This window comes from Corythoichthys intestinalis, chromosome 11, assembly GCF_030265065.1.
Source record: "Corythoichthys intestinalis isolate RoL2023-P3 chromosome 11, ASM3026506v1, whole genome shotgun sequence".
NCBI classification, from domain to species: Eukaryota; Metazoa; Chordata; class Actinopteri; order Syngnathiformes; family Syngnathidae; genus Corythoichthys; species Corythoichthys intestinalis.
The window spans coordinates 14,093,911-14,109,662 of NC_080405.1; the positions used below are offsets into that span (position 1 = coordinate 14,093,911).

The window sequence follows — 15,752 nt, forward strand, 5'->3', positions numbered from 1 at the left end:
CAAAAACGTTTCACCAAAAACACACAATTGACATTCAACTGGCGATGCCATTGACAGCCATGCACGTCCATGCCATTGACAGCCATACATGTTGATTCTATTGATGCCAATGTACTTGGATTCCATGCATATGTAGCATCTAGTATGCATATGTAAAATGTCTCCGCATATGTAATTCGATGCCATTGACAGCCATGTACGTCAAAATATCGACAGAAAATGACCTGATATTAACAGGACATTATCATAAAATGCCTCCAAATTAATAGGAAGTGACCTGATATCAACAGGATGTGACCCCTAATATGTCCCCAAATCAACAGGAACTGACCTGAAATCAGCATGATGTGACTCCAAGGGGTTAACCTGCGAAAGCAAAGCTACCATCGCAATTTCTCCAGAAATTGCATTTTTTAGTTTTATTTTTATACTTTAAAGTTACATGCTGATTGTTCTGTATAAGCACACAGTATTGTTTACTTCTAATAAAGGAGTGTTTAAGCACATGGGATTTGTTTATTTTTCATTTTTACCGTGGTATTGAGAATCGTGGAATTTCAGTAGTATCGGCATCGACTACTAAATTTCTGGTATCGTAACATCCCTAATTACAGCACCAGTAATTTTGACAAACTGTTCCACTAGAACACTGTCACAGATCACCATACTCACCAACAAGGTGAAGTGTCTGGATTTTTGCAGTAATGGGGATAATCAGTTTATTCTCAGCAGGAATTGGGAACGCTCCGTTACGATTGCGGAACTTTCCAAGTATGTGAACCTGTGGCATGTAGTTCCAAATGGCCTCTACCAACTCAAGGTGAGACGTCTCAACACCCTGAAAAACAGTTAAACATGACACTGTTAGATCTGTAACACTGGTGTAACTTTCAATCGTAATGCAAAGCCTACTAATGTTTTTAAAATCCTCATCTCAAAATTTTTCTTTCCCTTTTTCCTCATAAATAAAATACTGTACCTGTGCAATAATCATGCTGTCAGAACAGCATCTTGAATTCTTGATATGGCATACCTATGAGTAGGGATGGGAATTGATAGGATTTTTACGATTCCGATTCCATTATCGATATTGCTTAACGATTCGATTCTTTATCGATTCTCTTATCGATTCTAATTTGGGGGGGAAAAAGAACAAACGTTTTGACTGGCATCAAGTTTGTTTAATCAGAAGTCACAACCTTACAAACTCACAACGAGGTCAAAAGATCCTCAATATTAACTGTGGCAATAAGTGGCAAATGCACAAGAATGTGTAACATTTTACTGAAACGTTTTTCTAATAGGAATAAAAAGTATTGGTATATATTGGCATATAGGTCGTTGTTCTGCCGTTGGCAATATGTGTTAAAGCATGGGTCCCCAAACTTTTTCCTGTGAGGGCCACATAACTTTTAACTGATGAGGGAGGGGCCAGGGTCAGTTTGAACAGAACACAGAAAAAGTGTGACGATTGCAGGAGTGCCGAAATGTAAAAAATTATTGTTTTTCAGAAAGCCACAATCAAATAACCCTTTCTGGATTCTTCATGGAACAAAAGTAAATAAAATAAAAATAATAATATAACTAGGCCTGCAAGTAGGACTGAACGGGCCCTCGCAATCTAGCGCAACTCGGACGTCACGCAACTCGGACAGTGAGCAGGTCAGGGTGGTGGCAGATCGTCCTCCCTAATCATCTCATTAGAACCTAACATGCTTGAACGTTGCCTCTTTACATTCACACACCTAAGAGATAAAAACCCCTATTGGACAGAGTACTACAAAAAAGGAGCGAATAAAGGGTCGTCACGGCAACAGACATGTGGACATGGGCCGTACAATAAATATTTCAAAAGGTCTTGAAACTATAATGACCAACCTGAAAAGAACTGGACATATATTAGAAAAATGAGTGACTTTCTATTTCTACTAGTTGGCGCTGTAGGGTTGATGCAAATGACCCCTACAGGACCCTTCAGAGTATGACTCAACAAGCACGAGATGTTTGGCGCAGATATGTTGTAGAAGTTATGACTGTTCAAAACTTGTGGTGAGACGAAATGGCTTCAGTCATTTTCACTTTTCCTGTTGGACTCTTCTGCTTCAACCAAACCTCAGTATTTTTCATCAGGCACCTGAACACATGTCTTATGGCTCCCCTGATGCAGGTTTCAGGTGAATATATTTCTTTTCCTTGGAGGAGGAGCCTGTTTAGTAAAAAAAAAGGCATTTCCTGTTCCCAATAGGGGGCGCTTGGCCTAATGGGTAATTTTTCAATGCACTCATGTTAAGAGTGGGATCCCGCACATACATGCCAGATATGGAAAAGATTGAATGTTGTGTCAAGGAGCTATTAGTCCTTTACTGAATTGGTCATTTTGCCGAAAAAATGGCCAACTTAGGTCCACGCCCAGGTCAGACATGTCAATAAAAACGCACCATTTTGAAAATTTTAGATCTCTTATGTCTCCTGAATAGTCTCACCAATTTTGAAGATGATCCAACTAACTCCCTCTGTTACAAGGTCTCAAATGTGCACCCTGTTAAATGATAAAAATTTCACATTCGATCCAAAATACCCGATTTCCTGTTGGGTTTGGAATATGGGTTCAAGAGACTTTTTGGAGCAGTTTTGCACAAGGTATCGACTCCCCAAATTTAATTTCTCTACGTTAAAAAAAAACTAATAGGAAACGCCTTTTTGAAAAATTCAAGGGGGCGCCACTGAGCGATTTTGTTACATTTTTTTGTTACGTCACAAAATTATCGAAATACACGCAAAGCCGCATGTATGTGCAAAATTTGGTGAGTTTTCGTGCATGTTCAGGCCTCCAAATGTAAACTGTACTACAAATGGATAAAAATTTCACATTCGATCCAAAATACCCGATTTCCTGTTGGGTTTGGAATACGGGTTCAAGAGACTTTTTGGAGCAGTTTTGCACAAGGTATCGACTCCCCAAATTTCATTTCTCTACGTTAAAAAAACCTAATAGGAAACGCCTTTTTAAAAAATTCAAGGGGGCGCCACTGAGCCATTTTGTTACATTTTTTTTTGTTACGTCACAAAATTATCGAAATACACGCAAAGCCGCATGTATGTGCAAAATTTGGTGAGTTTTCGTGGATGTTCAGGCCTCCAAATGTAAACTGTACTACAAATGGATAAAAATTTCACATTCGATCCAAAATACCCGATTTTCTGTTGGATTTGGAAAATGGGTGCAAGAGACTTTTTGGAGCAGTTTTGCATAAGGTATGGACTCCCTAAATTCCATTGCTCTACGTTGAAAAACCCAATAGCAAAGGCCTTTTTTAAAATTCCTTTCTGTCGCCACTAGTTGGCACTGTAGAGTTGATGCAAATAACCCCTACAAGACCCTTCAGGGTATGACTCTCAACAAGCACGGGAAGTTTGGCGCAGATATGTTGTATATCTGTTGAGTTATGACTGTTCAAAGTATTTTGCGTGACAAATTATTGACGGTCATTTTCACTTTCCTGTTTGGACCCCTCCACCTCAACGAAACCTCAATTTTTTTCATCAGGCACCTGAACACAGGTCTTAAGGCTCCTCTGATGCAGGTTTGAGGTCAACAGATTTTTTTCCCTTGGAGGAGGAACCTGTCTCGTAAAAAAAGGCATTTCCTGTTCTCACTAGGGGGCGCTAGGCCTAATGGATAATATTTCAATGCACTCGTGTTAAGGGTGGGATACCACACATACATGCCAAATATGAAAAAGATTGAACGTTGTGTCAAGGAACTATTAGTCATTTACTGAATTTGTCATTTTGATGAAAACATGGCCAACTTTGGCACCACGCCCAGGTCAGACCCGTGAATGAAAACGCACCATTTTCAAAACTTAAGATCTCATATGTCTCCTGAACAGTCTCACCAATTTTGAAGATGATCCAACTAACTCCCTCGGTGAAAAGGTCTCAAATGTGCACCCTGTAAATCGATAAAAATTTCATATTTGATCCAAAATAACCGATTTCCTGTTGGGTTTGGAATATGGGTGTAAATGCTTTTTTGGAGCGGTTTTGGACAAGGTATAGACCCCCCAAATTTCATTGCTCTACGCTGACAAACCCTAATGTCATAGTCCAATTTTAAAATTTCAAGGTGGCGCCACTGAGCCATTTTGTTATATTTTTTTGCAACGTTGCAAAATTATCGAAATTTACAATTTTCCGCACGTATGTGCAAATTTTGGTGACTTTTCGTGCATGTTCAGGCCTCCAAATTGGCCGTTTTCATTTGCCCTGAAAAAAAAAAATTTAAAAAAAAAAAATCCTTTGCAAAACAATAGGGCCTTCGTACGCCTAGTGCTCGGGCCCTAATAATAATAATAAATAATAATAACAGTATTAATCAAATAGATAATAACCAAATAACCCTCTCTGAGTTCTTCACAGAAAAAGGCCAGAAAATAAATAACACTATTGAGAAAAAAAAAAAAAATCCAAATGCTCTCTGGTATTGTTCACGGGCCGGACCAAATGTGGGGGCGGACCGTATCCGGCCCGCGGGCCGTAGTTTGGGGACCCCTGTTAAAGTGTATTATTTACCAGTATATTGAAATGAATGCTATTTAGTTTTTATGACACTTTCACGCTCACGTGAGGGCGCCCTTGCGCTTCCTCACGCAAAGAAGAACGCACTCACGTGAAGAAGAAATGCCGCATCCAAGCGAGTGAGCGAGTTAGTGAGAGAGGGAAGCACTGCTACGAGCTTACGTTCTTTGTTAATGTTTGTAAAATATCTACAGAGGCAACGCCTGTGTGTATCATCTTTTGTGTTGTTGTTGTGTGTTTCCACTCGCGATCGGACACTTAAATCCAGTTGTGTAGTGGTTTGAACGATGTGCTAATGCTAGCGAACGCATGCTAACCGTACTGTTATCACTGTATTAGCAGCTAATCCTCGCAGATTTACGTTGATGCAAACCTGTTTGTTATTGGGGACGAAATTGATTTGTTTCATTTCTATTTTTAGTTTCACTCTTTAAGTGAGGGTTGAATAAAGTCAGCAAATTATACCAACGTCTTCTGTATCGTCATTTTGGAGTTTAGCTAGCTGTATAGCTGTCTCGGTGAGGACAGTGCAGTTCCCTCCCATTGCAGTTATCTCAACCTTGCAAGACTGCAAGTTTTGTTGTAATTTTTCCTCGTGAAGTGAAGACACACTTTCGAGCGTTTGAACCTACGTGCTGTCGTTGTTATGTTTAGTTTGTTTGTTGTTATGCAATGTTCAAGCTAAACCATCTTAACCTTTCATTTTCACCCACTTTCCTGGTGAAGTGTAGCCAAACTTTGGAGCGGGTGGTTCTTGGCGCCATGCTAGTTTGATGTTTCTGGACAACAAGACATGTCACGACGCAATATGCATCTTTAGGAATCGTTAAAGGGATCGTTCAGGCTTTTCCATTGTGATGTCGAGGCCTCGAAACACAAGGAACTGGTTCGGAATTGGAATCGGATTTCGATTCCTATCCCTACCTATGAGGTGGGATGGATTATCTCAGCAAGAGAGAAGTTTTCACTATCAAAGATTTAGGCAGTGCCATGAACAATATTTGGTTATTTTGTGTTTGTGGAAAATGTTACAGATCTTTGAAGTCATCTCATAAAATATACAAGCAAAAATAAAAGTTTTGTATTTACATTTTTGGTCACTGTATATCTGAAAACTGAACAAGGAAATGTTACACAATTAATTTATCCAAATTAAAAAATTATTCTAGCACCACACATACTGTATACTAACCAACAGACTGGGACATGATTGTAGTGCCTCCACAACACCAGGTATACTGAACGCCTCATAGCCTCGGACTCGTCTCCTCTCGAGGTATCGGGGGTGCAAGCCATACAGCTGCTCTAGGTCAGGCATTTTCTTCAAAAGAAGCAAGAAACTGCTATCTGTAAAACCTGAAGCAGATAATACAATAAAAACAATCTTTATCTTTTCTCAAGCATTTCACCAAGAAGTGTTTATAATTTATTTTATAATTTGGGATTATGTTGATTCCATTTTTTAGTTACCGTACGTAAATATTCCCATATTTACAATTCTCGTAATACGCTAAATGCAAGCAAGAAACTTTACTTATACAAAACCATTTAGAGACTTAAGTCACAATGCGCTTCACATAGAAAGTTCATATTTTACCTAAACATGCACACATTCGTACACCACATGGTGCCATGCAAGATTTTTTTTTTCTTATTCGCCATTCACGAACAAACATCACAAAGTGCTATACATGTGTGTTCACATTCACGCACGCATTCCTACACTGCTGCTGCACTACTAGGCACACACTCTTTAAACTTTCTGTTAGGGATGTCCCCGATCCGATTGTGTGATCGGAAATCGGGCCGATTGCATCATTTTTCAGGGGATCGGAATCAGGTGAAAAGGGTTAGGTTTTTAATTTTAAAAAAATATTTATTTATATATTTTTTATTTTTTTATTTTTAAGGGTTAAAAAGTAACAAAAATAATCAAAAAATACAATGGCATTGCCAAAAGATACAAGAATATATACAGTGATCCCTCGTTTTTTACGGATAATGGGGACCAGAAACCACACCGATAAGTGAAAAACCACGAAGCAGCACCTCATAACAAAACAAAACCAAAAAAATGCATATATTTTTTAATAAATGGTTTTTAAGCACTTCAAATGTAACAATTATGATAAGTTTTAAACTCGTTACTGTCCCACCGAATTATTTTTAAACAAGAATAAAGCAGAAAAATGCTTGGCTTTATTAAATGCTTCGCTCAAATCTGCTCAAGCCACTCACTTAAGCACAATGAGTTGCCACAGCAACTGTTTAACAAGGTAAAGGACGATTGACGCATGCAGCACTTTGAAGTCCGCTTCTCTGGCAAGATCAAACATCAACTGTTGTCAATCATCGCTAACTTTAATAAGCAACTCCAGTGCACTCACTGCCTGACCAACAAAGAGCAGGGAGAGGAAGGTTAGAGAGACTACGCAATCGGCTTGGGACAGCTCACCCGTATTTTTTTATTTTTTAAGTGGAAAAAAAATCTGTGATGGACTGAGGGCGCCAAGTAGCTAGGGATCACTGTACTAGTATTATGTTCATTAGTAGTATGTTTTATATGAAAAAGCGGAAAAGAAAGTACTGTAAAAAGTACAGTACTGCACATATTTGGAACTTTTGTTTAAATTTTTAAAAAAAACAACTTCTTCCCGGTATTGGAATGGGACTCGGTATCGGCAGATTCTCAATATTAGGTGACTCAGACTCAGGTACATAAATATGTGATCGGGACATCCCTACTTTTTGTACCTGTGCAATAGGTCTCTGTCATTCTCCTTTCTCCGTCTGAGACTTGGGTAAAGCCTGCTTCACTTCCTAGATCCCTTAAAGCTGGTTTATTTAATAGCCTTGCTTACTACAGTGGGTAGCCAATGGGTGACGAGTAGGTGGGACAATCTGAGACATTCGCATTTGATTGGCTAAAATAGTACTGGCTTTAAAAATATCGGACAACGGCTATTTTGCTTACTTTCGGCAAATATTGGCTATCAGTTATATTTTTCTCAACTACAGATCAGAAAAATGAAATTCTATAGTTTTTCAAGTTGTAAAACAAGATTAAGAAAAATTAATTTCTCTGGAGCCGATCCTCCAATTGTCAAAATTCTTGGTGCGTTGTTTACTTCAATTGGCCGACCCAACAAGACTCAACATTTTGACTAACTGGTATTTTTAGAAAATCTTGTCATGTTGCTACTTTAACAGATTTTCAAATGTTGATTTTTAATAACTGTTGAAAACAGCTCTCCTGCCATTTAGACCATTTAAATGAACATGTCTTGTATGACTTTGGTAAGAGACGCTTACCTGAGGGCATATATTCCCACCAGTGACCAGCACAAAGATCCACTACTTTGATCACACGCAAGTAGAGGGCAACAGCTTCTCTTAGCTTTCTCGACAGACACTCCATGCATATGATGTCCTTCATAGGAAGGTACCTAGAAAATATTGTTTGTCGAATAGTCAAAGATTTAACAGCTTAGCTCAACTTCATTTATAATGCACTTTAAAAACAACAGCAGGAACATCAACAGTGACTGACAAAATTCTGCCGAACAAACAAAACTAAAACCTCCTCACAATTAAGATGATAACCCATACAAGTATCATTTGTTACTATAAGGTGGATCAACTACCCTTACAATAATTCAGCAGCCTGGGATGTACTGTTTGTACATAACCAGTGCTTAATTTGTAAACCATAAGGAGCCTGAACGCAAAGTACATATGACAGCGCAGGGATGACGGGACGGGCAGAGGTCCCGGGAACATACGCAGAAAATGGTGGTGAAAACAAAACAGAAAATGCCCACTTGCCGTGGGACTTCTCTTTTTTTCTTTCTTTTCTTTGTGCTTTTCGGACTCTTTTTGAACCATCTTCCTTCTTTTTGAAAAAAGACAGTAAATGCAACTGTGTTTTTGGCATGTTGAAATACAGTTTGATCCTGGCTGCTTGCTCCCCAGATGCCGCAAATGTCCCAGGTTTTTTTTTTTTTTTTAATGTCAGGGCCGTTATTTGTGGTTCAGCTTTTCAGTAAACCAACACATCTCCGACTATTTCAAATGCCGTTACATTTTTATAAACAACATGCAATTATTGGGATTTGTTCTGAAAATAAATGTTTGCATATTATTACTTTATTTTATACTGTAATGACCGTAACTATGTGTAATACTCTGATACAATGTTATCCGAGGCACCCTGAAGTGCACGCAACGTTACTGTTGTTTTGGTCACGTGATGCAGGAGTGAGATGGAGAGGCACAGCCTGCCGATAGCCACAAGTTGTGTTCGTGCTGTTAGCTTCATGTATTGATAAAGAAACAATGTTGTCAGCACGCCGTGTGTTCGATACCTTTGTCAACAAAAAGCTCAAAACAAGACATTATGCACGGTCCCTTTAAGACACGCTGGGACTGGAGAACTGTGAGTAGTCAGAAGCGAGGGTGAGACAGGCGAGAAGCAAAAGTTTGCAGTCGAATGTGGCGGCAGTCCGCTGTCATTTTGTTTATTGTTTTCTTATTGTTGCCACAATGAAGTGGAGTAACCCATCAACGACTCCTCTCCTTCTTTCCCACCCGATCGGGGCTATGACAATACATTTTTTAAAAACGTTTTTATATTATTATTATTTTCTATACACGAGAGGTGCCGGATCTGCCCAAATAAGTCCCAGAACACAGGGAGGCCAAAATCAAGAGGTGCCGGATCTTGTTCCGGCATGATCCGGCACAAATTAACCCCTGTACATAACACATGACACAGTAATTTTAAAAAAGTGCAACTGAAAAGGACCCTACCTGAATATATGACATAAAACTTCATGGGATAGTTCATTGATGTAGTCCTTTGGCTCCATGGGCTTAAGAGACATTTCCCCTCCACAGCTGGCCCCAAAAGGTTGGAGTTTAGAGGCCTTCCTCCTTGGACCCATTGCTCCAATGTTGCTGGTAGTGGTCAGTCTCAAAGGCATCGAAGTTCCACCCTTTCACTGCCTGGAAATTACTTCTCAGGCATCACTCCAAATTCTGACATCCAAAGCACAGAACAAGAAAAGGTCATGGCTAAAGGTGACACAGAGATAAGTTTTTTTTTTTTTTTTTTTTAACATTTCAGAACATCGACTCGTCGATCTCAAAGACAGTGTCGGTTGATAGGGTCATTGATATAAAAAAAAATTTAAAAATCTACAAATACCGTTAGTCTATCATCCGTCCTTGCTGTTGGATTTTTTTTTGTCTTTAGAAATAAAACAGTATTTTGCACCTTTCAATAATACACAGTTTACTTAACTATAGCAATTAGTTTATACTGTACAGTATTCACACACAGATAGAGTGACAGAGATCGACCGATATGGGTTTTTCAGGACATATACCGATTATTAGGAGTTAGACGGGCCGATAAATGATTTTTGAAGCCAATATTTATTTGCAGTAAAAGTGTAAAAATTGGCGTAAAGAAATTGAATAATGAAAACACAAAACTTCATTGAAATGCCAAAAGCATGTTTTTTGAATCACACAATCACACATATCGAAAATAATAGCTCTAAAAGTGCCTGAATTTCAGACTCAGAAATATTTCTTAAGTTGAATGAAAGGTTTAAGAAAAAGCTCTCAGAATTTTTTCCACAGAAAATATACAACCACGAATATAAAAACAGGTATTTATATATACACTTTAAAAACTGGAAAAAGTGTTGTTGTTTTTTTTCATCTACTCGCACATGGGCGACCAGTAACAAAAAGGCCTCATGAGACCTTTTGAACCAGTTGAATAGAATGGGAGGATGACTGGAGGTAATGAGCCCTTTCTGAATGTCAGGGTCTTTATAGTTATCTATCTTCAGTATTATTCACTAAACGCAAGAAAAAAAAAACATTCAATAGTATCATCAACATGTCACTTTTGGAGTGTGGGGAACTGCATAACTCGCTGCAACCGTGGGCTGGGACATCTCCCCCAACACCTGCCTGACTTGACCAAACAGTGATTAGCGCATTGCAAAATGATGAAAAAAATTTAATTGTTGTTTTGCTTAGGTACAGTGATCATTAACAGTTCAAATATACAGTGGGGAGAACAAGTATTTGATACACTGCCAATGGGTTTTCCCATTGGCAGTGTATCAAATACTTGTTCTCCCCACTGTACGTTGCGGTAACGTGTTTCAATTTACACATTGGCAGCCAATGGTGCAGAGACATTTCTAGCAGCATGAGATGAGTGCCGTGTAAACTGGATCATCCAGATAGATGGGAGTAGTGAATGGTTGTTTGCTGGCCACCAATGTCAGCAGACAGTGTTTTGGCTTTGATTCAAGGGTAGAAAGCTGGTCATCAATTTCATGATCCATAAATGTTTGACAGCGACCTTTCAAAATTACAGTATGCAGTTCCTGACTGACCACTTTGTTCCATGGTAAGAAAGAACTGTGCTTTCTTTAACAAACTCAACTTAATGCATGAAAGACCATGAAAGTGCACCAGCTCAAGCTGCAAGGAGTAGCTCTGCACTATGTGCTGCCTATAGACCCTACTCACGTGACGTCACAGCCACGCCCCCGCGCCATGATGTCCGCATACTCGCCATAGAAATGCATTAGCGCTTCGTAAATTCTTCCTATTATTGCACGTTTTACTGCTCGTCAACATTAATACTCAAAATGGTGAAGTCGTGTGTGGCGGTCGGTTGCAATAACAGAGAAGATAGACGGAGAGACTTGAATTTTTACCGTATTCCGAGAGACACGAAGAGGAGGCCGCGATTGACTGCTGCAATTCGACGAGAAAACTGGGCTCCAAACGACTACCACAGATTATGTAGTAGTCATTTTATATCTGGTAAGATGCATTTAATATATATTTAGAGGGTTTTGGGCTGACAACCACAATTAAGATCATTGCTAGGCTAATCGCCGACAACATACACGTATGTATGTAGTTAGTGCTATCGCTAAACCATATAAACATTAAAAGCCCTAGCTCCATTGACAAATGACATGAAATACATTAGACTTGACAGTGGATGTTAGCAAGAACAAAAGATTTTGAATTGAAAATTTCGTAACTCACCTTCCGAGCACAAGATTCCTGCCGAATTTTCGTGTACGAGGACGTGTTTCACCTAACCAGCAACGTAGCATTTATAAGCCTCCAAGCTCTTAAAGTTGTTCAAACTTTCGTGAGAATAGGCTGATTTTGTGTGGGTATCAGATGTCAGGCGAAGCCAGCGGGTCGAAAAACATCGATTTAGACATCAAATACGGATCTGGCGAATGGATAAACTGAAGCTTTTCCACGTAACGCCTTTTATGCAACGGATCCAATGAGTTTACAGCGTCAGATAACACCGGGGCTTCCATGAATTGCTCTATAACTTGCTCGACTAATTGAAAACAATGAGAATAGGTCTGAAAAAGAGGTACAATATGGCGGCCGGAAACAGCGACACGCCCATTTTGTGACGTAGGTGAGTAGGGTCTATGGGCATGAACGAAGAGAACAGTTTAGAACCTTTGGAGAATCATCAACCAAAGATCTTTTTGATGAGGAAAACATTTCTTTGTAGTTTGCATTTTCAAGATCAAAAATAAATGCTACACCAATATTTAGCTAGCCAAACCTAGTGCTTATTTGAAGATTCTCAAAAGGAGGGTTACATATCAATTTGAACTTCAATTTATTCTGCCAAGTTGTCCATATTTTTGTTGTCTTCCAATATTGTTCTATGGAAGTGTACAACGACAAAACGATTTTCTGATTCGGATTTCCGCACCTAAGACTTTTTGGATTCATGACAAAGACCTATAGCATAACAATCAATATTATTTAATAATTTTTTTAAAAATCAATATACAGGTAGTCCCAGGTTTACAAACGAGTTCCGTTCCTGCGCTGGCGATGTAACCCCAATTTCTGCATAAGTCGGCATTAACCCTTTAAATACCTCAAAACACCCTCTAAATATAAAAAAACCTATCCAAAAACATGGATTATACGCCATTGTATTATCCTCGCCAAGACGTTGGAGCTAAGTCCTTGCTAGACAGTGAGCTAAGCTCCAAAATGACGATGTCAGACGTCCATTTGGTTTGCTGACTTTATTCAGCTGCTCATTACATCAAAACTTGCATAATGAAACTAAAATTAAATGAAATTAAAACAGTCTCCTCTTCAACAACAGCAATTCAAATTTGAGTTTACAAGTAGCTGCGGATACAGCAATAACAAACGATTAGCATTTATCAGTTTGTGTCCGGACATCATCACATAACCTCGCTCCCAGTATTTGGCCAAAATTGAAAACACACAAGCAGCACAAAAAGTGTTATATACATCCGTCTCCTCTGGATGTTTCACAAGCAAACAAAGGTGCGCGCAGGCTGTCACCTCTGTCATTCGACTGCTCTGTGTGTGTACGTGTGTGGGCGCATCGGTACATGTGCTCGCTTCCTGTTCTATACTTCCTGCGCCAAAATAAAAGCATGCATTACTGAAGAAAACTCAACATTAAAAAAAAAAAAAAAAAAAAAAAAAAAACGGTGAGACTCAGGCGTCATAAAGTGGAAATCGCATATGTTGGGTCCGTCCGTCATTACCTGGGGACTACCTGTACTGTATTTTTATGTTGTTAATGTTCCAGTCATTTACAGATTTGTAACACAAAAAAATTTATGATTTTTTTTTTTTCCTTCAAATCATATATGAAATTGAAGTGATGGTCCAGATGAAGAATCCAGAGTCTGCCCTGCCGGCCATTTCGAGACCGAGACTTTTGAAGTCAAGACAAAAACAAGACTAAGACCTGCAAAATATCGTCTGAAGACCAGTCTTCAGAGACACAAGACTACGGATTGATTTGCTTTCACATTTTGTTCTGCCCATTTGCCATATGGCGGAAAACACTCAGGTAACTTGAAGTTCCGCTCTGAGACCCCTAATTTGGCCAAATTTCAAAATTGTCCGATATGCATGTGTGATACATCATTGGAAAGCTTAAAATCTCAATTATCTGGGGTGGGGGGAGAAATTTTTGGACAGGAGGGAATTTTTTTAAAAAAACAACAACAAAACTTTTTTTTCAAACAGCAAAACCCTAAGTGGAGGTGAGAGCACACAAGAGCATAATCAAAGACGCCACGATTTTAATGAGATATTATCGCGTACTTATCTCTTTTCGATCCAAAATATCCATGTAGCATGTATCACCAAGTGTCAAGACACAGCTGTGAATGGCTACAGCCAGATTTTGGGGGGATTTTATGGGTGAAAAATTGTAATATAACAAGAGTCGCGATGCGGAAATCGCAGACATCAAGGAATGGTCGAGACTTTCATTTTTGTATATGTACCCTTTTAAACGTTTTTTTTTTTTCCCCAATTTTTCTTTGTTTGGATGGATTATTTATCATCTAAAATATTGGGGAAAATGCGCCAGTAACGAAAAATATACAATTAAGCCATAGTTATGAGGTAGATATCCGTGACATTTTTACAGACGCTAATTTTTTCATTGTGACGTAATTTGGTTAAAAGTTTAAAATATGCGAGTGAATAATTTTTTAAAGTCTTTTTTTTTTTTTTAACTAAATATTAGACTTCAATTAATGATTCTAAGCTAAAAATGACAGACATTTCGAATAATAAATACGATTACTTGCTTTCTTTTTATGGCTAGGTTGAAACAAAAGCGGTTGCGTACTTCTGTAAACGGGGGTTTCCAGGGTAAAATGGACAAATTAAAAATAGTTCGGGGAATCTGCTATGGCAGCATATAGACTTATTGTTCTATCAAACACAACAGTTCTTTTGGCTTAAAATACAGCAGTTTATTTTAAAGAGGGGTGCAAGAGCAGAAACCGCTTTTTTTGCCTTGTCTGTGTTTTCCGCCATATCTTTTTGGTAGCCTCCTCTTACTTTAGGCCATATTTCAAGCTATTAAAGTACACTGGATTGCTTTATTAAGTGAAAATATTCCCATCCTGCTAAACAATCCAGTATGTGCTGGTTTCTGAACCAGCAAGACCAGCACCAAAACAAAACAAATCAATCAGAACACTGCTAGAATTGTTAGCAGGGCAAAACACAACACGTTTTATATGCCAGTAATTTGGGACCGTGCTCCTAGTTGTTACTACATTGTTGTACATGTTTTAGTTTTAAGAAAACATTGGATCAGGTAGGTCAACTTCAAAATAGGTCTCAAATCGTAACAAAATGCCATATGATATCTCGTTGAACATGCAAGTAAACAGGAGCAATGCACACCGACGATCTAAGCTATGTGTCTCGGCGGAGTTTTGGATGCAGATGTTTGGATGTGTGAAGGTGATGGGGTGAAACTCCGAAATGAAACACTCGAACAAACGTCAATATATACTGAAGCATAACTGAGGTGTGCCTGAAACGTCAAAAGTCTTGCTTGAAAGCGCTAGTTGAAACGACGAAGGACACAATATCACACAAACACACCATTTAAACATCGCCAACATCTTTTTTAGAAAAGCAAACGCAGAAAGTGCCCGCTTTCAACAACTGTCAGGGTAATTCATGATATCTATCCAAATCAACCTGTCTTTGTCAAAGCTAGCTTACTAGTTAGCATGTCCACAGCTAAAATTGTTCAGCCAGGCAAAAGCCAAGTTTCCCGGCGTCACGTCTGCATTATTTGGATGACGAACCTATTGAATGTCTGCCCATTCCACGATGGAATTGCTCTTCAGTCATCGCGTCAGCATATCAGAGATGCTCGTATCAGCAGCCGAGCGTATATGCACAACTTCCCATGCGACTGTGGACGCTTGTCATTTCCTGGATCGCAAGAAAGTGGAACCGTACACGCTCCGCCCCTTCGTACCGAACTACTTGACGCGATTTATGCAACAGTTCTTTAAAAAATAAAAATAAATAAACTTCAGAACACGGAATTTACGTTATTTTCCTGAACTTGCAATCAAAATCAGCGTGAGGTCCCTTGTGTGCCAAAAGATTTTTTTTCACTTGTACTGAGCTTTAAAAAAACATGACAGGAAAGGTACAAAGAAAATAAAAGTAATAAGAAAACTATAAATAAAAACATTCTCATGTTCTGTAGATGAGAAACAACAGCATGCTATGATTAATCGGGACATCGGGATATCATATATATATGACGCGCC

General features: G+C 38.8%; 1 protein-coding gene across 1 annotated transcript in view; it reads right to left on the bottom strand.

Moving 5' to 3' along the window:
* The window catches only part of fbxo38 (F-box protein 38), a 46,598-nt gene extending 31,144 nt beyond the window's left edge, over positions 1 to 15,454 (bottom strand). Inside the window, exons 1-5 of the mRNA XM_057850445.1 lie at positions 15,276 to 15,454; positions 9,391 to 9,618; positions 7,894 to 8,027; positions 5,774 to 5,937; positions 673 to 838 (exon numbers count right to left, since the gene is read on the bottom strand). Coding sequence (XP_057706428.1) covers positions 673 to 838; positions 5,774 to 5,937; positions 7,894 to 8,027; positions 9,391 to 9,563 — 637 coding nt within the window. The 5' untranslated portion in view covers positions 9,564 to 9,618; positions 15,276 to 15,454. The remainder of the gene's footprint in view (positions 1 to 672; positions 839 to 5,773; positions 5,938 to 7,893; positions 8,028 to 9,390; positions 9,619 to 15,275) is intronic.
* Between the last annotated feature and the right edge of the window lie 298 nt (positions 15,455 to 15,752).